The 23,825-nt window shown below is 47.7% G+C and overlaps 1 protein-coding gene across 1 annotated transcript in view; it reads left to right on the top strand.

Annotated features, from left to right (window-relative positions):
- The first annotated feature begins 430 nt into the window (after positions 1-430).
- Positions 431-23,825, top strand: part of LOC146859199 (uncharacterized) — a 75,855-nt gene continuing 52,460 nt past the window's right edge. The window contains exon 1 of the mRNA XM_085649881.1: positions 431-1,024. Coding sequence (XP_085506007.1) covers positions 524-1,024 — 501 coding nt within the window. The 5' untranslated portion in view covers positions 431-523. The remainder of the gene's footprint in view (positions 1,025-23,825) is intronic.

Below are 23,825 nucleotides of genomic sequence, written 5' to 3'. Positions count from 1 at the left end.
TGTTGATTTTCGAATTTCTGTAAATCACAAAGTTTCCCAAAATTACTCCTGGGAACCTTTTCTGAATTCCTGTTTAAATACATATGAGCCATGTCCATTCTGCACACATGCAAATATGAAAAAGGCTTTTTATTCATGCAGTCACTTCGTTTCCTATTTTAAACCCTTTCACCAAATTATAGCTGAGAGAACTGCTCTATCCCTAATATAGAATACAAATCTAACCTGCTATTTGGCTAAAAGTGTTTGGAGCGAAGGGAGCTGGTTTGCAGATTTATATTCCACTCACGGCCGGAAGCAATTTACACTGTTCCTGCCCTCCTGTTGTACCTCATATCACCTATGCCAATCAGTGCCAACTGTGGGCGTGGACAACAGTATTTAAGTGCTGACACCTGCGGATATTTTTCTACAGGAAATCAGGCGCACCTCTGCAAAGCCTAAGGCGTGTGAGGACATCTCACTCCACATAGCATCTCTAAGGTATCAGGCGTCAGAAGTGGGACACAAAAGTCATTTTAAAATGTATTCTGCTGCGCAGTCAAGCCCCCCTACAACAGGATCAGCAATCAAAGACCTCACAGCATGGGCCCCCCTGAGACTCTTGCTGTGGGGAGTGCTGGGGAGTATTTTTGTGGGACTCCAGAATATGCTACAGCTTGCATTTGCATGCCCATGCCACAGAGACCACAATTTGTGGTTTGGGATTTTGTTTTTCCTGCTTCCAGGAGTTACCTTCTCCTTACTAAATGTGATGACATGGAAGTGGGGGAGGTGGCGCTGGGGGCAAATGTCCTGCTCTCAGTTTGCCGGCTTGTCTTCACGTCGATTTTGGTCACAACTGTTCTTCCCCTTGCTCATGTGGGCAACATCTGTGTTCTTGAATGGAGACGTCGTCGCCTGCATGACAACACATCTTTGCTCGGATATAGAAAGCCCAGATCTCATAGTCTGCAAAGTCAAAGATAAAAACTCCAAGAATGTGGAAGAAAGGTGTTACCGTTACTGGTCCTTCGTGTCAAAGGTAGGTGTGTGAACTTATATTTTAGAAAGTACCTGCTATACCCACCAGGATTAGAGCAATTCTGACCACCTTTCTACATAAACAAATCAGCATCGCCGAAAGAAACTCAACAGTTTGCACCTATGTTCAACCTACCAAAATACCGCCTTGTTAAAAACTGGTAATCCTGGGCAAAAATCACTTTCCTCTTCTTCTAGAAGTTGGTTAATGTACCACCCAGACTCCAGTGTAAGCTTACATGAAGGCAAAATATTTGATGGTGGAAGTAGCCTTTTGTTGTTGTGTAGATATTGTCAGTATATAAATTAATGTCAGTACGTGTGTTGCAGAAATGTGTATAGTAGACACTTTTGTGTAAATTCACAATAACAGTGAGCCAGCATTTTCTGAGAAAAAAAGAAAATAGGTAACTTTGAAGTCATCTTGTTGACTGTGTCAATCAGGCTACTAGTTTACTCGAAGGTGTCACTAGCATCCAGAGGGCTGTCAAAAAGTGAGAGAAAGAGAGAGCCAAACACAGAGATAGAAAGACCAAGAGACAAACGTATATTCATATATATTCAACATATGATGTTTATGAGTTACACTTGTTTGTGTGTTGTTTCCATCGCTTAAGTGTACTTTTTAATGTTCAATCTCAGCGTGTATATTTTCTCAGGAAGTTGTGATTCCTACATATGCTTGCACTATGTAGCATGTCAGTGTGGATATTTGTACATTAATATCAGACAGGTACACATTGTACATGTACTTATAGGATAATTCTTCATAAGCAAGTGTCCAGTGCATTCAAGTGAATGGGTGTATTTTTTTGATAACTTTCAGTCTTCTCCTATCACTATACCTGAGTATTTTTCAGACTGTTGCTGTGTGCGTGTGAATGAAATATTAAAGCCATTACCTGGGAACTCTTAATCACATGCATCGACCTTAGGAGAATGGTCTGTGTGGCACAGCCTCTCAAAATGTCATGGGTGGCGAATCCCCACTCGAAACTAGATAAACATTGTTTGGACTATAATAATTCTGCATCATTTCAAATATTTTGATTAAAGCTAAGGGGCCAAAAAGTATGCCTCAGGCCGCATTAATGCCAGCAAGGTGAGGGGCAGGGTGCTGTAGTGTGTGTAGTAATTTAGTCTGATGCACTAAGATGAAAGAGTTCTGCATGTTAATTAAATACACTTTTCTTTTTTTAATTTTGAAGAGAGTTTCCATATTCTTACATGATAAGTACACAATGTCTTTAAAAATTAAAGAGTTCCTAAAGAACTAAAGATAATATGTGTAGAACACTTTCTCACTCGACCATTACTTTAGTTAAGGTGTTTAATATCTTTACAAAATATTAGTAATACAGAACATATCTAGTAGTGAGTTTTTGTCACAGTAAAATAGAGGAATTGAATATAGGTAATAAGTGAGATAAAAACGTTTTTGTAGAAGACAAAACAAAAACAAAATGCTACTCCATGCAAAGAAGGCAGATGAGGGGTGGTTTGTGAGGCCAACCTCTTGACTGTTATGGAAGCATTTTCCAAGCTCATGTGAGAACAATGTTCGGGGTTGGGAGATATTCTAGGTTCAGATCAAATACTAACAGTCAATGTTATAGCCCATTTGACAGAAATGGGATGTCTCACATTGAGCATTATCAATGCTTATGTGAGAGTTATATATGGTGCACTGGAGAGAAATAACGCCTTATTAGGTCTCGCCTAGCGACACAGCGCATGCACGCTGCACGCCTTGGCGAGATCTATTGTTGTCGGTTTCTTGGTCGAAGGGGGACAGGACATGTGCGCACCTGGACAGGCGATGTGTATGCGCACGGCTCGCGTCATTTGAGCACAACCCTCCTGCCCGGCGCTTTCATTTATTTTTTAACATGCCAGTTCTTAGTAAAGTACGTTTATTACCGCACCTTGCTCCATATTGCCGTTGAGCGTGTTTTATTTACTTATTAACATGCCGGTTCTTAGTGAAGTACGTTTATAGCTGTTGTTTGAGGAGCCTTGGTCAAACCCTCCCTTCCCTTTTATGAAATGCTTCCAGACAGCATGCTCTTTTTCCTGAGGCTACCCAAAGTGAAAACTGAATGCCTCGTAGAAACAACGCGTTTATTTTTCCATTTTCACCATTAATGCAAATAGCCCAGTCTAGCACCGGTGTGCAGGGTACGGGCCCTCTATAAATAACTTTAAAATAAGGATGTGGCGTAACGAGAGCTGCCAAATTTGAAACTCGGGAACCGGGTTCAAGTCTCAGCGACGATCAACAGCCTGTGTTTCTGAGCAAATTACTAAATCTCCCCGTGCCTACCAAAAATGAATAGGATCTTATGTAACGCAACTGGTGCTCGTGTAAAGGCTACCCCGATACCTTAGGGTCGAGTTCGCACTATATAGAACTGCAGCAAAACACTTTTAACTAAGAAGGAACATATCTCCCCTCCCCCCCCACCCCCATTCACCCCCTGCCGGATTTGGGACCGGCTAACAGGTTAGACCTATTTTCGGTCCCAATCCGATCCTGCCCAGTACGCACCTATAAAGGGACTACTCCTCCCATACCTCCATTTAAGATACCTGGATATCCTTCTGCTATCACCAGACTCTGTCAGGGTCGGCTCACAGTGCAAGCGCTGTGCTGTGTACATGGCTGCAACATTCCCCCTCCCAAAACCCCCTTTGCATCTTCAGATTGCCCAGGTCACTGAAGGAAATGTGGAAAGACCCAAATACATCTTATAGTAATATATTATTTTGGGAACATCAACTTACGAATGTAAACACGTACCAGTGTTTTACTGTTATTCTTGCTCTGCGTCACAAGAAGTAGTACAGAAGGCTCAGATGTGCTACTTCCAGACTGCATCAGAACGTTACCAGGATTTCTGTATTACACCATTGCGGAGACGGGTCACCTTCCTTAAGCGGCAAAGCCTTTTGAAAAATGTCAGTACTTCTCAGAGGAGTGTCCCACATCATGGGTGTATCCAGCATACAGGAACACGGTGCTTGCCTGTAGTTTTTACGGGAAAGAGAAGCTGTTCCCAGAACATAACAACCATTTTAACGAGGCAGAACTGTCAGAACCAGTCCCATTTTTATTTTTTTTACTTTTTTAGTATATGTGCTGCCGAAGTGAGCACAATTTTTTTTTTCTTTTTTTTTTTCTTTTTTTTTTTCACTTTTATATAGCGCGAATTGTACCCAAAGGTATTGGAGCGCTTTACATGGGCATCAGTGAGCCCAGAATCAAAGGATGTTGAGCCGACACCGAGACTCGAGCCGGGTTCTCTGGAGGAGAGCCTGGCACGTGCACAAGCTGTGGAGCTAGAGTACTATGGCACAGTCCAGTAGTGCATGTACCCCCTGGTGCCCCCTCTCCCCCTTTACATGCACACATGCTGTGGGAACCTGTGTGGCACTCTCTTCGGATACAAGTACACAGACTACCACCATAAACCCATAAAACTAAGGCTTTAAGTGGGCCTGGTCCAGCTTCGAAACGGGTCCCAATGGGGCTTGGATTACCCTGGCCTCAAAATAACAGACGGTGGGCAGGCCTAGCTAAGTTGACTCACGCTACACGAGTCACACGTAACACCTCTGCCCTATTCATCTCCCTTACAAATCCAGCAAATAAACTTTAACCCAAAGAGGAGCCCAGGATGTTAATAGCCTCCTTTCTCTGCTCGATAGGAGCAACGTGGCTAGGGTCACTTAGGAACCTTCTGCGGCTCCCCAGCTTTATATCCTATGGAGTGGATCCGGCCTTTCCTCCTGGATGTGGGGTTGTTGGGAAAACGCAATGATCCCTGGACAAACAATACGTATGAATAAGGTGAGTAATAGGTGGCACTAGGTCGGACACTGGCCTAGTTTTAAATAATGATTTAAAGACTGTGCCTTTTCTGCTTTTGTCACACCTTTTCCTCCTTCTACCGCTTGATATTGCTGGATCACTTTTTGAGCTGCAGGGGCAGGATTGTAAGATGGATGCATATATCTATGTTGGTGCTGGGGGCAACCACCTCTGGGGTTAAACAAGTAAGTAAACAAACATGGTAGCTGTTTAGCCTCCATGCTGAAGCGAGAGCCATGCTAAGGTGACTTTTAAACTGCACCAAATTTACATTAAAGAAAACAAGTTTTGAAATGCATGAGCCAGGATTCTTTAAGTTTCAATTATGTTGTGTATTAATTTATGTGGTATGGTGGAGGACAGATGCGTCCGTGGGCATCCATTGTTAACAGGTCGTATTCATTGCCACTGCCGTTGCTCAAAGGAGGGCAGCTAAGCTTGTAATGTGACATGCGCCCCAACTCACGCTCAACAATAAAATGAAGGCTTACCTTCAAAACACCAAGCACACTAGCGCATGCATGCTATTTAAGTACTTACACAAGATGTTAAGGAAATACCAGGGTTTAAAGCAATACATAGCTTGGCAAGCTTCCCCTGGGACCCCCTTTTGCCCTCTGTGTCCTTAGGGACAATGATTACTCAGTGCAGTGTGCCACAAACATCATGTTTGAATTTAATAAACTCTCTTAGAGACTATTAAAACAAACACAAGAGATATTTATATACAGCACACAGGCTTGTCACACCTCTTTTAGAGACCTTCAGTTTTTTCATCCCACTTAAAGCCCTGGCCCTCCCAATTGCATGCACATAAGTTTGTGGGATACAAGTTCGGTAGCACCCTCCTTTGGTTTATGTACGCAGACTGGCAACGAAGCCCTCTGGCACCCTCCCCCTTTCTGCAAAGTCAGGAATTCTTGGCACCTTTCACGTGTACATATACATAGTCTCCCAACACTAGCGTCCCTCTGCGTGCCCACCCTTGTTTGCATGCACACAGGATGTGGGGATCTGGCACATGGGTACATGCGCAGAGACAGACAGCAGAACCCCCTTCCTACTCTTCCCATGCTTACACACACACTGTAAAATCGTTTCTTAGTGGTACATTTTATGTGCACATATACAGTGGGCCACCCTACTGGAGTAAGTGTACACAGACTTGCAGCAGAGCCCCGTGGCTTTCCTCCTCCCCACATGCACACAGGTTTGCAAGCACACAGGGTCTGGGCTCAGGGACTGGGGCACCCTACCAGGGCATATGTACACAAACTTTCAGCACAGCCCCGTGGCACCCCTTTCACATTTGCATGCACACAGGGTGAAGGATCAGGGACATGGGACACCCTACCAGGGCACATGTACACAGACTTGCACCAGAGCCCCGTGGCACCCCATTCCCATTACACATGCCCATAGGGTGTGGGATCAGGGGGGTGTCCGTATCACTTGCATATACGGATAACTATGCTCCATAGTAATAGTTGAAGCTTTTTGTACACCCTAGAGAGAAGGCCCTACTCACATGTTGGTACCAACATAGCATATAGCGATGGATGGCCCATGTGGCTTGTAATTTATCCCTGGTGGCAGACTCTCGAGTGGGGTTTGCAGGTCATGGTCTTTACAATTGTGTGACTTTTTTAAAATGCTTACGTAACCTGGTGGTGGTATTTTCAAATCATGGAATGTTACTTTTCTTTTTAGTAATCAGCGCTTTCTGCGCATGCTCTGTTTGCTGTTTGTCGCGTCAGTCTCTTGTTTAACCTGCATCTCTGGATTATTGTCAGTGGTTACAGTGGAAACCCAGACCTCCTCCACATTTTGTTTGGTTCTGGAATTTCCTGTCATTCACAAATTAACATCCCCCATCCCTGTAGCTCCCACCGTACGCACACATCCCTCACACACGTCTATGTGCTTGCCACATTTATGCTGCAAAAAGCACTCAAATTTAGTTTTGTGATGATAAACTTTTTATTTCATATAAATGACGTTTATTCCATTACACGGCGTCATTAGCAATTAGTGGTGTCACAAATCTATCTAGGTTAGGAGAACACAAATAAGAGTAATAGAGCGTAGACACTCTATGAACACATTTGCGTCTTTGCGCTTGGGCCCTAGTAGCAACAACATATGATGGTGCTTGAGGTCCGGAGGCTAAAAGCTGTAATGACATTGCGAGCTCCTAACACTGGACATAAGCTCCCATGTAACATGGTCTGTCTGAGTGATCATATCTCCTCTCACGTGCACAGCCTTTCCATGTGCTCCATTCTCCTCACAGTCTCTCTCCAGGCCTCCTCACACTGCACACATCCCCATGCTCTCTTTCCCGCTCTCCACATGCCCCCGCCTCCACCCACTATCTTACTACACGCCTCCTGCACAGTTTTCCAAAGCTCCTCACATGGTCATGGTCTCACATAGTCTGTACATGAGCTCAAATAATCTTACATCTTTTGTGCACAAGCCTCAAGTGCATATTTGGAAATTAGTAATATTGTGTCAACAGACCATTTAAATCTCCAGGATCACCTTTCTCATCCTCAGCATCCTTTCACCTCAGCGTCAGTGCAGCACCAGCACATCATCACTCATCACTACCTCAGCACCAGCATCTCCACAGCATCACTCAACACCACCACAGCACCTCCTCTGGATCAGTGCACCACCACCAGCACAGTACCAACTCAGCACCAGCGCAGCCTTACCACAACACCAGCGCAGTACCACCTCAAAACCAACTCCGCACCAAAGTAGCACCACTTCAGCATTAGTGCAGCACCATCTCAGCACTACCTCAGCATCAGTGCAGCGTCACTGCCTCAGCATTAGCGCAGCACCAGTACAGCATTACTCAGCACCACCACAGCATCACTCAGCACCACCTCACCACCAGCACAGCACCAGCACAGCACCACCTAAACATCAGCACAGCACCATCTCTGCATCAGTGCACAACCAACAGTGGTGTCCCACCTCAGCAGCAACACTAACTCAGTACCACCTTAGCACCAGCTCAGCACCACCCCCTCAACATTACTCAGCAACACCACAACATCACTCAGCACCACCACAGCATAACTTAGCATCACTAAGAACCCCTTCAGTATCACTCAGAATCACCTGAGCATCAACAGAGCACCACCTCCGCATCACTCAACCTCACCTGAGCATCAGTACAGCACCACCTCCTCATCGGTGCACCAACACTAGAGCAGCACCAATTCAGCATCGGCACAGCACCAACTCAACATCACTCACCACCACCTAAGCACTAGCACAGCACCACCAAAGCATCACTCAGCACCACCTCAGCATCACTCACCACCACCTCAGTATCACTCAGCACCACCTAAGCATCACCTCTATCTTGCCAGTCCACCACATTACTCACGCCCCCAGAAGGGAGCAGAGTGTTCCAGGCAACCCACAGGTTGCTCAGGTCCACAGCTGCCCGTAGGACTAACGGGGCACTGTCGCTCCTCCAGGCACTAACGCGGGGACCTCCCTGGGAATATTTGGCCTTTGCACTATTGTTGTGCTCCTGCAGAGGGTACCCCTCTGTACCTTACAGCCTCTGGATCGCCCTTTAACTCCGCCACAGCTCTGGGTGTGGCCACCATCACCCCAGGGCCCCCCACCAACATAGGCCACGTTACCTACACCCTGCTGATTCCAAGGCCTCCCCGAGATCAAGCAAGAACAGGTCCATTCCCACTCTGGACAGGTGTATCCCATCTTCATCAAAACACCCTGTGGACGTAGCGTGCAGTAAACCATGTCGGATGAAGCCAAACCCCCTTTGTTCGGTGTATTTTCGCATTTCGCTGTTAACCCACCTGCGCGAGGTCTCAATGGCTTCCCCTGACCGTGCCCCCTGACAGACCCGCCGGGGGGTCATTTCTGACCACCATAATTCACAGGTCCCCAGCTGGTTGCTCATCTTACACATTGTAGACCTCATTTCTTGCAGCAGTGCCCTTCTCCCCAGAAATGCCAGATCATTCCCTCCCAGGTGTATGACCAACACATTGGGCGGAGAGTTACCCCCACAGTTTCTGCTGCAGTTTCTTCAGCAAGCAGTTCCAGCGCATGCCTGAGTATCCCAGACAAATTTTCTCTGTGGCAGTAAGGCCGTGCCTCCCTTTCCTGCTTTCTGACCACCGTGACACTCGCAAGACGCCTGAATGGCCAATCACCCAGACCTTTGTTTCTGGTAATTAAAGAAATGAAAGTTTGCAAAACATTTTTTTATTGAAGACTGCACACAACTACAACATCTAAAATGCATTTCATTAACCTCCACTGCAAGCCACCGGCATCTGGTGCCGTAGCATCTTCCCTCGAGTAACCAGAATGCTTGCCAGTACATACACAATTCCCCAAGTCCTCAGACCCTACTGTGTGAACCTCAAGACCGAATGTATCTCTTATAACACTGGGACTCCCACCGCCCCAATTGTTTGATACGCTCTGATGACAAGCCTGCCCTAATGGCCGTCGTAGCTGCCCCTATCCGGAATGAGTGGCTGCTGAAGCGTTTGCCCTGGACCTTGTTTCCTGACAACGCCAAGCAAACCTGCATTATGAGCTGCACTTGGAACTTCGTAAGAGGCATGCTGACTGTATGCACCAGCAAATAACCTTCTGTCGCTGGGCGCAATGCCAGGTAATTGGTGACCACGCGCACCAGGCAAAACCTGGCAATGTCAAGTTGGTGCAGCAAGATCACCCTCCACTCCCCTGCTTGGTCCATTTTCGATCTTCTTACCAATATTGTGAGGGCGTTCCCAGACAGAGCTGTGTCCTGCCTGTTCAAGGCCACCCCAGACGTGTCCTGCTTAGACCTAGCCACCAACTCGCCAATTCTAAGGGCCCCGAAGAAGGCCAGGCTAAATGTGGCCGAAAAGAGGGCTGCTTCAAAAGCTGAATGGGTATCCATGTGCACCCAGTCTAGCATCCCTTGCAGAGTCTCAAAATCGATAGGGGACCTATTGTCCGGTGCTCGTGGCTCGCTCCTAGCCCAGCCCTTAAGCGCCACCCTGATCAGGAAGGATTTTGTGGGATCGTCCTGCCCTCTTAATCTGGCGTGGTGACTGATTGCTGACAGGTGGTCTGCAATCCAGGCGTGGCTTTTCCCCTTATCTCTGGCCCTTACAATGTAAGTTTGGATCTTGGTCTCTAGAGATGACCTCCCTTCTTCCCAGGCTCCTGCCACTGCACAAAACTTGGCCACAGAAGCCTTATAGCGCTTACTGGTCCTAGGTGCTAGGGACAGCTCGCCCAGCCCCCTCAATCCCCTTTGCAGTTCAGAAGGAACCAGAGGTGTGGTGGAAAAGGGGTCATCTCCTCTCTCGCTCTCAGCCACGTCTCCCAGAACCGGCGCCACTGAAAACGAGAGAGAGCGTCAGCTGCTGTGTTCTGCACCCCCTGAATGTGTCGCGCCCGGCATTCAATATTGTTAAACAGGCAAGCCCTCACCAGTTTCCTCAACAGAAACAAGACCAAGGGACAAGACGCCGACTGGGAATTGATGGCCTGCACCACAGCCAGGTTGTCGGACCAGAACAAGACCTTTTGGCTGCCAGCCACTGCAGGCCGCAGGTGGAATGCTATCACTATAGGGAACAACTCCAGAACCGTAATGTTGGACGTGATCTTCTTCTAGTGCCAGACATTGGGCCATCTCTGAGTGTGCCATTCTCTATCTAGGATCACCCCAAAGCCTTCTCTGCCTGCCGCATCTGTGAATAGCGCTAGTTCCGGGCTCCCAGCCCATGAGGCCCTCCAGATGACCGAGCCGTTGAAGCTCACCAAGAAACTAGCCCACATGCTCAGGTCTTTCTTCATCCCCTTGCTTAACCTCACCATGTGGTGCTTCTTCTTAACCTTAGCCGTTGCCCTGGCGATCCTATGCGCAAACACCCTCCCAGCTGGTATTACTCTGGCCGCAAAATTTAGCTTTCCCAGGAGGCTTTGGATGTAACCAAGGGAGGCCTTGACCTGACTTAAGGCTGACTGGATATGATGTGCCAAGTCCTGGACCTTGTCCGCTGGCAGCCTGGACTTCCCGGCTATGGTGTCAAGTTCAATCCCCCAAAAAGTTAAGACCTGCCCCGGACCCTCCATCTTCCCTGGCGCGAGTGGGACCCCCAGATGACTGGCCAGCTTTTCAAAGTCCCTGAGGGCCTTCCTGCAATCCTGCGTGCCCTCATCCCCTAGGAAAAGGAAGTCGTCCAGGTAATGTGTCATCCCTACCACCCCATAGCTTGCTTGGAGAGCCCACTGCAGGAAACTGCTGAACGCCTCTAAGTAGGCACTGGAAACCGCGCAACCCATGGGCATGCATCTGTCGTAAAAGTACCTGCCCTCAAGCCTGAAACCCAGCAGGTGTTGGCTGCTCAGGTGAACTGGTAGCAAGCGAAAAGCCGATTCGATGTCTGCTCTGGCTAACCAGACCCCCTTGCCCGCCCTCCTGACTAAGTCCAATGCTACGTCCAGGGTACAATACGTCACAGAGCAGGAATCCCTCCTGTAGCCCATGGTTGACAGAGTTTCACTTTGGGTAAGACAGGTGGTGAATTAGGCGAAACGACCCTGGCTCCTTCTTTGGCACCACCCCCAGGGGAGAGACCACAAAGTTGTCCAACGGGGGCCGCAGGAAGGGACCCGCCAACCTGCATAGAGCCTTCTCCTTCTTCACCTTGGCTCTGACTACTGCCGGTAGTTCCCTTGCTGATTTAAGATTGTCTGCCTCCCTACTTCCCTACTTCCCAAGGGGCCCACATAGGGGATCTTGAAGCCCTCGCTAAAACCAGTCAGCAGCATGAGACTGGTGCCCTAGGCTTCCGGTCTATTCACTGCCAGTCACGAATTGAGGGCACATACGGGACTGCTCTATCATTTTTTACGTATGAGTGCAACTTTGGTCGCCATACTCGGCTTCCCTTTCCCGATGTGCTTTACGTCTTTGGAGTTTTTCTCCTTATAAGCTCTTTGGATCTGAAGGACAACCCTCATTTTGATTTTGACCTGATTACTCGCACCGTTTTGAATAGATTACCGGTATTTTGAATTTTATGAATTGCAATTTTTGCGTGCCGTGAAGCCTTGAAGAAGTCGTGGGTGTTGACCCTGACGAAACACGTGTCGGCTGGGCATTGAGATCTCCAATAAACGTAACGAATCAGATCATCTGGAGTGTTCCTTACATATTATTGTGTTTGAATTGATGTTTATGAATATTATAGAGTCAGACTTGGATCAAGAATTAGACAGTACTAATTGTCCACATCTAACTTCGTGTGTGCACAGGCCTTTGAGTATAATTTGTGGGACATTGTTGTCCACCATAAAGGGTTGGAGGTTTTCCCCTTTGCCAGTAGCACCACATTGAATTTGTATTGTGCATAACTTGCGGGACTTTGTGAGGCGCCACCGCATACCGCTCCAATAATAACCTGACTTGTTTTTTTTGTGTAGCAGCATGAGACTGTCTTGTTTGTTTGGGTACTGTCTGAGGAGAGGTAAGAGGTTGTTCAGGCAGACTGGCGACGGGCCCTTAACTGCGCGCATGTGTACCGGGGCATAGTCCATAGTGGGAAGGCGTGATGCTGGCGTTGCCTGGGGCAGTCGCGGGGACAACGGATGCGCTGAGCCTGAGGTCCGGAGGGAGTGGTGTTGTGTGTTTCTGATGCACCCCTGTAAATCTCAGCTATCTTGCCTGCCTTTGGCCGCAGGCTTAAGCTCCTGCTGTGTGTGACAAGAGACCATGGGGTGAGGCCCCCCACATCTGTTGCATGTGTGCAAGAACTTGCACGTTTTCCTCCATGAGCACACTCCAGTGTTAAACAAGCGACATGTCCCCGGGGAAGACCTTCTGAAACCTCCCTCTGGATTCCCCGGTGCCCTTCCCGAAATGTCTGCTTAACTCTGCGCGTGTCTGCTTGAAAGGAACCTTTGCCTGTCACCCGGCCCACCTATATTTTGGACTGTGCTCTGTTGTGTGCGAGGACCTATGTGGCCGAACCATAGCTGAACCTCCTTCAGGTCCCACGCCATCTCAGGACACATGGACGTTTTTTTCTCCAGAATTCCCTGTCGTAATTCAACCAGCTAAGTCCCCCCCACTTAATTGCCTCATTGTGAATCAACCTGCCGTATTGTAAAAGCCCTTGGCCCACCTCTGGTTGTTTCTCCAAAATGACAGCGGACAAGATAGAAAACACTTCCAGCCAATTCTCAATGTTCTTCTCAGGCCATGCCTGGAACTTAACTTTCTTGTCCTCCTCTTTCCCCCCAGCTTTTCTGCCATCTAGACCATCCTGGCTGAGCATGAGCAGAGAGAAAATGTCTATCAACTTGCACCTCCATTTTGCTTTCTTTTCTGCCTGAGGTACCTGCCAAACTAGGGAGCAAAGGCCTGACAGCAGCAGGGCTGCGGTGACGAGCCGGGTGGGAGCGGGAGGCTTGCTCAGCTGAAGTGGAGTAACAATTACGGGCAGGGGGATGGCTGGAGGTGTGAGTGGTCCTGTCGGAAAGTCCCCTTTGCTGGCCGAGGGACTAACACTGACAACGCTGGAAGAAGTCGGTGACCCTTCCACCACAGCCGGAGCGTCCGCCGTACTCACCACTGTCCCTTGGCTTAGTGTCATTGACGGGGGATGGATGGCGGTGGTGGATGTAAGCGATTCCCCCCTAAGGCCGTAGATGACTTGCATGACCCTGGCGTGGTTTGCTCCTCCTTCGATACCACTGGGGCAGCCGCGGAGGGGGCCCCTCGTTTTGCCTGCTGCTCGCTCCCCTGGCTTGCCCACACAACAGCAGCCATTAGCGCCCCTCCCTCTCCCATGGTTATTTCGCTGCCCAGATGCTTTGAGCTGGTCTCTGTCTGACCTGCTCTGAACTCCGAAATGAAATTACTCATTGTGTCCATGAGCTTACCCAGATCTTCCCGGGTGGCGTGGTTCCATGCGGCTGCCATACTGTCCGGAGGGTTAGCCGGCCCCGTGGGTGGGGGAGAGACCAGCGGGGGACCAGCATCCTTGAAAGTAGGCAGCGCCCTGGTCTTGACGGGCGGCAGGTCTGCCGGAAAGTTCTTCGTCATGGGCTTGCAGACCCGCTTGGGCCTTGAGGGTCCTGCCTCTGCATTAGGCTCCTGCTCTGGGGTAGGGGTCTCAATGACGATACCAGAGTCCTCCGGATCGACCACTTTCATGAGACCCGTAGCCGATGCCAATCCCTTGGTTTTGGCCATCTGGATTAATGCCGCCCACTATGCATCTTGGGAGGTGTCGGTAAAGAGTTCTCCACCTGAGAAGCCTGTGAGAATAGGAGGGGAGAGCCCTGGCCATCAATGCCAAACTGCAGGCCCTAGTGTCGACTCAATTTAATCAGGAATGGGTGTTGGACTTTATGCTTGCGTGCGCCCTATTGCCGATTCAGTGGGTACTCTGCTCCTGGTCCCCGCAATCTCCTCTTTGTGTGGTGCCTGAAAGCTTGTTCCGATGGGTCCTGCAATTTGAAAAAACTTTAAACTCCATTCCTGACAATGCTGTCTCCTGATACCCTGCATCACTGACCGAAGTGCCACAGTCTGACCCTTTAACCCTGTACCTGTTGCTGAGCCTTGCGCAGACGTGGCTTTTAGGCATCAGACGGCGAATGGTTAATCACCGTGCGAGTAACTGGAACAGAAAACAGACAATCATTAACAATAGCCCCCCCTACTAGTTAATTCGCCCTGTCAAAGCGGTTGATCATACATTGCTCTTAGCAGTGCCACCTGGTGGCCAAGACACCCCCTGCTGATACACCACTAGCCTCTGCTTGAGCAAAGAGAAACTTCTTGGCTACCTGCACAGTTAATGACAATGGCAAATGATGGCACCATATAAAAACGTGCAGTTCAGGGAACACCATGACACGAAAGGAGAAGACTTTATCAGCTATCCTCCCCTCCAACCACGGTATGCTAGGGCGAGGGAAGGAACGTCATGGAAAGATAGCGTCGCAGAAAGAAAGCACCAGCCCCCACCTTGGGTGCTTTTAAAAAGAGGCACCGGATAATGTGAAGTTGGTCCGTACCTGAAGCAACTGCCCTCCAAGTCAGGCATTATTAGACTGTCCCTGTTTCCTCAGTAGCCCTAAAGGAACTACCCGCCTAACACCAGCGCTGCCTGCCCAGCAACGTGCCAAGTATGCAGAAGTAGCGCGTGGCACTGCCTTATGGGCAGGGATGCGTGAGGTGCCGCTTTGTCGGAGCTTCTAAGCCGACCGCACAACGGGGGGGAAGGGGTGAACTACTCGTTGTTCTTAAAGGGTGCGTCTCTGCAGTCGGCTGGCGGAGCGCAGAGCCTGAGGCAGGCATGCGGCATGCCTATTGCTGCGAGGGGAATATAACTGAGCACAGCCAGCAGGTCGTTTGTAAGCCACTCAGCTCCTCCCTCGTACCCTCCTCCAGCCATGCGCATGGACCCCGTCCGAGAACGTCCATCGCTGGTCCCCCCCACACACACCATGTGCCCAGACCCGTGCCTGAAATCCCGGTGAACGCGGCCTCCGTCCGCCCTTCGCCCCCTTTCCATATAACCGTATGCTGGAAATGCCCCGAAGAGGAGGCGAGTGAGGGGGTGAGGGTGGGGACTCACTCATCTCGGCCCAGCTCCTGGGGGTCACGCGAGACACGTAAGGCGGCATGACGAGAAGGAGCAAATTGGAGTTGCATGGCTGCAGGCGCCCTGAACAGCAGGGAAAACCAGGTGGGGCTGCAGGCGATGCTCCCCGCCTGCATCTGCAAGCGTGGAGGGGGTTGAGCGCGGCACCCTCCGCCTCCCATCGCGATTCCCCCCACCGGCCCCAGGCCTATGCCCCATCAGGGACGTGGACCCCCGGAAAGGGGACGGGGAAACTGTGCAAAGGCGCCCCTATGGTCCCTACGCGACCAGACCATTCAGGCGTAACACCCATTCCCCACGTGGCAGAGGACCCCGTAGGGCCTCGGTCTTCTGAGCTCCGCGGCCCACCCTCATGGTGCGGCCCACGGGAGACAGGGTTAGTAGCTCGGGCCCATGACGCCTGGTGCTGGTCGCCTCCCTTGCTAGGGAGTAGCGGGAAAGAACCGCCTGCACACGGAGGCTGGGAGAATCATCCCTCCATTCTGCCCCCCTTACCCGATACCGGGCCACCCCCAGCTGCCCTGGCAGCACAAGGCAAGGACCTGGAACCGACGCGGGCAGCCACTCTGGGAACAAACGGGGTAGGGGGCAGAGCTGAACTCACCAGCATCAAGATGAGCAGCAGATGACGATCCCGGGAGACCAGAACCACAACCAAACGGCGTCAGGGCAGTGGGCAAAAGAGGACACCCAGTGGGCGGGAGAGGTATTTGTACCTCACCCCCCGCCCACTCCTGCCCGGATCTGACGTAGGCACGCAGACCCCTAGGGGGTCCCCAACACTGGGAGGCTGCCTTGTGTGCCCTCATGTGGCACTAAGGCGGCTGCCCTCTTAGGAGGGTCCTCTTTGTGTACCCCGGACCTGCATGCGCGCTGTTGTCCAGTCTCTTGCATCAATCAATGGAAAAGCCATTAATGATTCCTAATACCGCAGTCAAATATGAGGGGTTGGTGTAGTTTTATTTGAGGGGTTGGTGTAGCGGTTTACTTAATATCCGTTGCAGCGATTTGGATTCTGCAATGGGCAGGAGCGGATTCTTAAGTCAAATTTTGTTTGAAATCATTGGCTTTCATTTTCACCCTGCATTTTCTGCCTTTGTTTAATTTATTTATCAGTCAAGGGTCATTAGGACAGGTGTAGAATTAAAGTGTTTTCTTCTAACATTTACTGTTTAAAATACGCACTTATTGTAATAACTCCTTCAAGACGCAAGGTAAATAACTTCTTTAGTAAGAGCAAGTTGTAACTTCTACAATGAGTGCTGATTCTATCCAACGCTCTCTTCAGGTATCACAGATACCCATACTCTAGAATGCCAACATCCCCATAGCAACTAACAACACAGACTCCACACTTTAGTAGGAAAGAAAATACCAGCTTTACAGCAATTTGTACAGGGACACTAAAATACCGGTCATGCCGGTGTAAGACCAGCCAGGTGCAACCCTATCGGTATACCTGCAACTACCTTCAACTCAGATAGATCTAGGCATCTTACCCATTTGAGAGTTTAAAAGAATAAGCATAAGTCTCATCCTCATTTTGCGGGTATCCCCACCCCTACTAATAATTTTCACCTTCCAAAATAACTGAAATGCCTTCCTTACATAGGATTGCCTGCCCCCAAAAAACCAGACTGATTCCCCAAAAGATTGGTCACATCCGTTGATGTCAATGGGATCACCCTCCAAAACTCATCCGTCTCACCCTATTTGGTGATGCAGAACATTGAGAGGCATGCTGTTTAGTTGACTGTCTAATACTACCTCAATAACAAGTCCATACACCCTCTCGTCACACCTCCACCCATACCTACATATGTACACCATTTTATATTTCAGAGAAGCATTGCAACCCAAATTGTTACCTATTTAGAAGACTTTGCTTTACCTTGCACCTATGTTAATTTCACCGACCTGTCTGCTTGGCACAGCTTTAGGCATGGCTGGTCCTGCCAGTGTGCAGGCCCAGCAGTAGCTAAAAACTGTTATAGATACCTTTACGTTTCTATACTCATGTCAACTTTAACAGTATAAACACTGATATCATATTCTGTGGTCTTACTATTTGTAGCGTCAGAATGTTATAAATTGCATAAGTGTGCTCTGCCTAGTTGCTCTGCCTGCCTAGTTGTTAATTAGCCTTATTCAAATCAATTCTTGGTGGAGGAAGGTGGTTTATTGGTGGTGGTAAGTATGCACCTACCACCAGTGACAAGGCCAAAGACACGGTACTGGATCCTAAAAAGGGTCTTTTTAAATGAATTTCTTGCTCAACCCTTGGTAACTGACAACAAGCAATAAGTCTTTACTTATGAGACAGATATGCAAAGCATTTAAAAACATCACTACAGTAAATAAGTAAGACACAACACATAATAATAATAATGGCACAGCAATTTATAAAAATAAGAAATATTTTTATCTTTGAAATGATACCAAAACAACAATAATCCAATAAAGGGAACTTGAGATATGAATTTTTAAAGAATAAACACTTTCTAGTGCTTAGAAACCAATAGCGCCACTCTGAGACACCGGGTCGCGCTTGACTGAGACATAGTCAAAGTTCCAGGCTGAACACGATCGAGCCCTGCTCGGATACACTATGTGGGAGGCCTTGGTCTAAATTTTACCTTCACACTTAGAAACATTTCTGGAGCTTTTTGTTCCGAGGTCCCTCGCTGCTCTTAACCAGGCTGGATTTGGTGGGGGTTTGTCAGCTTAACTTTCAGGGAGCTCCCAGTCAAATTCTGGAAGTCGGCCCTCCGGAGTTCTTCAGCAGGATGAACCTGGAATCCAGGCCAGGACGCGGTTGAAGATGGCCGGCTTGGCCCTCGCAGTCGGGTCGGTCACCTTGTGGATCTTTTTTCCAAAACTTCCCAAAACTATCCCGAACGTCTGGAGGTCCCTCCAAAAGGCCTCCTTGTAAGTTCCAAGTGCCCAAAACACAATTCCAAGGTCCTGGAATCTCCTAGATGGTACTTGGTAGGCCTGGACTAAACTTCCCACAATGCACATTTTTCAGCCCCTTAAAAACTCCACTGGACACACTCCAGGAGGGGGACTCTCGCTAAAGAATGGTCAGTTGAGCTCTGTTAACCTGTAACTGCAGGGAGTCCACACCTTAATCCTTACTGAAGCAAGGCAACGTCCCCAGAGCTATAGTCTCAGATAGAACAGCAGGTTCAATCTTCAGCAGGAAGGCACTTGAGTGCAGATCAGGATTTCAGCAGGACAATCTTCCTTCTTCTTGTACTTTCAGGCATCAGCACTGAGAGATAATACATCTCTCATGAGGTGCAGGGTAACACCCCAAAGCATGACAACTTCCTCCAAAGTGTGGCATAGTCTTGTTGCAGAAAAACAAAATTTTCCCAAAATCCATGATGGCTGAAATTTCATTAGAGCAGTAAGAGCTGACTAATCCAACTCCCAGTGTGGTTACTTTCCGTAGTACCCCCCTCCCTCCCCTCCAACACCTGCAAACTCCTTCCTTAAGTCTCCCACCTGGCAGAAAAAGGGGTGGGCCTGGCTGACAATCTTGCTTGTTCTGCCCACCTTTGAAGCTCTTGCGTTAAGTCCCATTCCCTTTTTCTGGTATTCCTGTGCGCTACAGAGCTCTCCCCCTCAGCTAGCCCCTGCCCGGCCAGGCCACGCATCACCTAATCAAGACAGCTTGGCTAATGCCCTCAGGGTTGACCAATTAGGAAAGAGTGCTGGAGGCTGGATTTTGGCTTACAGAAAAGAAAGTCTTATAACTTCTTTCTTGTACAAGTTAGGATACATTCAACAATGGCAAGTTGTTGGATTTATCAATACCTTTCGATTCATTCCTTGAATAATATTTTTTCATAATTTACTAGCAATAATTATGCATCCATAAAATATTGCCATGGAATCCTATGAGTTCAAGTATCTACAATGGAGAAAATGAAATGTGCAATTCCTCCTTCACTAGGGTTTATAAAACATCTTCTATAAATACCCTTCTCATAAGTACAGCACGCCCCAACCCCGGGAGACCCGGGGTGGTGCCTAATATGTAAAAAGTATGTAGATTAATACTTCACAGTGCCCACAGCACCAGCGTCGACTTTGTAGGGAATTTCTAATCTGTGGACAAATAAAACGGGCAGCTTTCACTCACCAGGTTCTATAAAACATCTTTGATAGGGACCCTGTATATAGTTACATGACATCCCCACCCCTGGAACACCTAAGGGAGACATTGGGGGTACCTAATGTGTAAACATAAGGTAAATTATCACTTTTAAAGTGCCCATGCCACAAAGGTCGAGTTTACAGTGAATGTACTTTTTAAAAACAGTGCTGCACTTCAGGGCTTCTTTTAAAAAGACCTCAGACTCTAAGCAGTGTACGCACGCAAGTACAGAAAGGCTGCTGGCCTCTAAACCGCCAGGTCCTGTTATATATTATGGACTTATAGGTAGTTTTCACCCCCTTTCCCTTTAATCTACTTGGGACTTATAGGATAGGTCATGCCAATTATAAGTGTACCTCAGTGCATGTGTGCGTGTGTTCAACATAGCACTGGCCTTGGGCCTGACTAGCAGAGCTCAGGGCACAGTCAGAGTCTGCTACCACCAGTACCAGTCAGCAATAAAAATTGGGGGTGAACAGGCCAAAAGGGCGACTTTCCAATAAATCCTTTATCTGTGAGATTACAGCTGGATAAACTACTACATGCCTCCTACTCTCATCTCCCTAGATTTATTCTAATGATCAATTTTTCAACAATAATTATTAAAACCCTCTAAAGTAATCCATGTCAGTGATAAAGTCACTCCTTACATTTCACATGTTGCACTTCACTTTGCATTTCCTACGAGTATTGCTTTTTTCAGATGTATTTTTTTTTTACTTTTTTCAGGTAACATTGCGCACTTGCATACTGTGACTTGAGTCTCTTCTAGGTGTATAAGTGAATGCTGGTTGTCAGTGGGTGTTTATGGTGGGGCATGATTGAGTGTTCTGGAGTTGAGCGAAGGGGACAACATGAGTGAGATGCCCTGAAGATCACTATCCCTTCCAAAGAGATTAGTATTGTTTTTTTCACTGTCTCATATTTTCAGATTTTAAACATTCTCTATTCTAACGATTAGCATCAACATTGTTCTTACTCATTTATCTGCTACTGCTGACAAGCATTGGCAAAGTTAATAAGTTTGAGTTGTTCCGCCCTCGGACACCCACCCACTCCATCAGACCACGCCTGAAACCTCGGCATCATCCTTGACTCCTCCCTACCCTTGACCCGCCATATCAACGCTGTCGCCTCCACCTGTTTCAACTCCCTCCTCATCCTCTGCAAGACCTTAAAGTGGTTCCCCCCCGAATGCAGAAAGACTGTCACCCACTCACTCATAACTAGCAGATTGGACTACGGTAATGCCCTCTATGCCGGAATTAATTAAACTAAATACACAAGCTCCAAACCATCCAGAACACTGCAGCCAGACTCGTCCTCAGAACCCCACAACACGAGCACATGACCCAGCACCAACGAGATCGCCACTGGCTCCCCATCGAGAAGAGAGTAACCTTCAAGCTACTCGCTCACGCCTACAAACCCCTCCACAACATCGGACCCAAATACCTCAACGAAAGAGTCTCCTTCCACGTACCTAAAAGGAACATCCACTCTGCCGACCTCACCCTGGCAGGGACCCCACGCCTCACAGAACCAGAGTAGGCGGAACAGCCTTCTCCTACATTGCAGAAAAGACCTGGAACGAGCTCCCAGTCAACATCAGATGCTCCCCCCCCATGCACACCTACAGGAAGAGCCTCAAGACATGGCTCTTCGACTGATCCGGAGCTGCACCCCTCCCCCAGCGTCTTGAGACCCAAACGGGTGAGTAGTGCGCTTTATAAACCCCTGATTGATTGATTGATTGGCATATGTTCATTGTGTGAAACATCTGGATACAATGATGAAAAGCTCACAGAAATTGACAAAAAGTACTAATATGGTGGCATACTGTGTCAGCATAAGATTTTGGATCAAATTATGCAGGCCATGCCCCATAATTACATAAGCCACCCTTCTTGTGAAGAATTCCTAGTTACCTTCTTTGGCCACATCCCTTTATAGAAAGTCCCGCCTTTTTAACCCATTTAAAACACAGGTGGTTGGTGTTAGCCATGATTGCTACAGTTAAAATAGGTTGGTAGTTCCTATCAACATGCATCTTTGTTGAAAACGGCTATTTACATTGTTTATTTGCAATTTTTCTGTAGCATGAACGTGGCCCTATGGCATAAAAGGGCCTTACACAAGAACAGGAATTCAGTTACAGGTAACAACATATATGAAGAATTAAGCAGCAAAACAGTTGCTTCAAATCCTCAAAAAGCTGGCCGTAGACGGAAGAGTTCACAGCCTTAGTCAACGTGTCTTTGTAATAAGAGGATTTTGAGCTTCTGTTTCTAAAGGTATGAAAGAAGTTCCAAATCTGTGTTGCTTGCCCAAGAATGCCTTTTCATACAACTTCCTTCCTTGACTGTCGGAGGCTCCAAGAGAAGGTAATCTGCATTCCTTGAACCTGTACCTGTGATTTTCAGTTTTCAGCCAGCTAGGACAGTGTGGGGCCATGAACGTGTGAATGATACATGACGTGTTAAAATGTGCTCTTGCTTCAATGGAGAGCAACGAGAGAGTTAGAAATACAGGAGTGATGTGTTAAATTTCATGTGCCCTGTAATAAAGTGAGCGGCCGTGTGGAGCATTGGGCCAAGGGGTTCCAAGTGCATATTTAGGAGACCAAATAGAAGTGAGTTGCCATAGTGAAGTCTGGAAAGAAGAAGTACCTGTACTACAGACTTTAATTACTGGGCTAAAATGTCCTGGTCTGGAATGAACTGCCTGATGCCCCAAAACAACCCGAGTTGGCCAAAGCAGAGATTTGCCGTTGAAGTTTACTCTGGTTGAATTCCATCCACTCCTGTACAAGAAGGCTGGATTTTTTTCTGTGAGATTAAATGGAATTATGTTTTGTTGATTTGAGTTTTAGGGGGCCGTTTGACATCTTTTTTGGATTCTGTCCAGGGTGTTGGGGAATAGGAGTATGTTGTTCAGGCATGAACGTTTTATGTAGGATATTGAGGATAAAGAATACCAGAGTTTATAAGAATCGCTCCAAATGGTTGTAGATATAGGTTAGAGAGAGCTTGGGACAATCCAGTCCTGAGGAACCCTGGGTGTAGGCTGACTTTGCTCAAAATATTTGTACTGTTGTTCAAAACAGATTACCATTACTTACCTACCAAATATTTCGAAAGGTCACTGATTTTTGGAGCTGATGAAACCATCTCTTAAAAAAAACATAAAAACATATATTTGTAAATGCATGCCCTGTTTGTTTCTTGCCACTGAAAAACAGATGTTTATTGTTTTCCAGCTCAGTGATATATTTGAGATTGTAGTAGTGTGAAAACATTCCTGACACAACTAAGCATTACTATTGCAATTGTCATAAAGTGTTGCTACATCCACTTTCTTTCTAAAACAGAATACCCCTAGTCTTCTTTTCAAAGTGTGCAACAGAAAAGATAGGATGGCCATGTCACATGCCTACCAATTAGAGCCCTGTCTACTCACCAAGTGACACTGGGTGTCTTCCTTCACACAGTTACCCAGTGAAGACCCATTATCACACTGTAGCCAGACAGGTGAGGTGGTAAGCTCTGTACTCAGTGGGTTTCCAGCTGGCTTTAAAGGCTCTAAGCAGCCAGTGACCATTAAGAAGTGTAAAAATTCCCCAGGACATCAGCATCAGCCTCAACAAGTCTTGTTGCTCAGGACCGTAAACTTTAAACAAAATATCTCAGAATAGAAAACCCTGTCTAGTCACTAGCTAAGTGGAATGCGACCATAAGAAATATGATAAAGTGACTCACAGAGCTGCTCTAAAATGCCAGCTCTCAGAAAACCTTAAACTGCATGCCTAGCCCTACACTTCCTAATCCATCACATTGCTAAGCGCTGGGTTCCATAGCACCTTAGTGGTCCTTACACACAACATGGAAACACTTCAAGCATTGGATGAAAACAAAGACAGCACCCTTCCAACCACACACCCTACATTGCTGGCAGAAAATCTGTTAAACAAAAACCAAGACACAATTTGATAAAGCAATATGGGTTTAATTGATTACAGCTGGGAAGATCTCTAGTCACCTGTGTGGAAGCTGAAACCTGATGTCTGGAGTACAACTCA

This window comes from Triturus cristatus, chromosome 3_2 (genome assembly GCF_964204655.1).
Source record: "Triturus cristatus chromosome 3_2, aTriCri1.1, whole genome shotgun sequence".
In the NCBI taxonomy this organism is placed as follows: Eukaryota; Metazoa; Chordata; class Amphibia; order Caudata; family Salamandridae; genus Triturus; species Triturus cristatus.
Note: the sequence above shows the minus strand (reverse complement) of the source record. Positions and strands in the feature narration are given on the sequence as shown.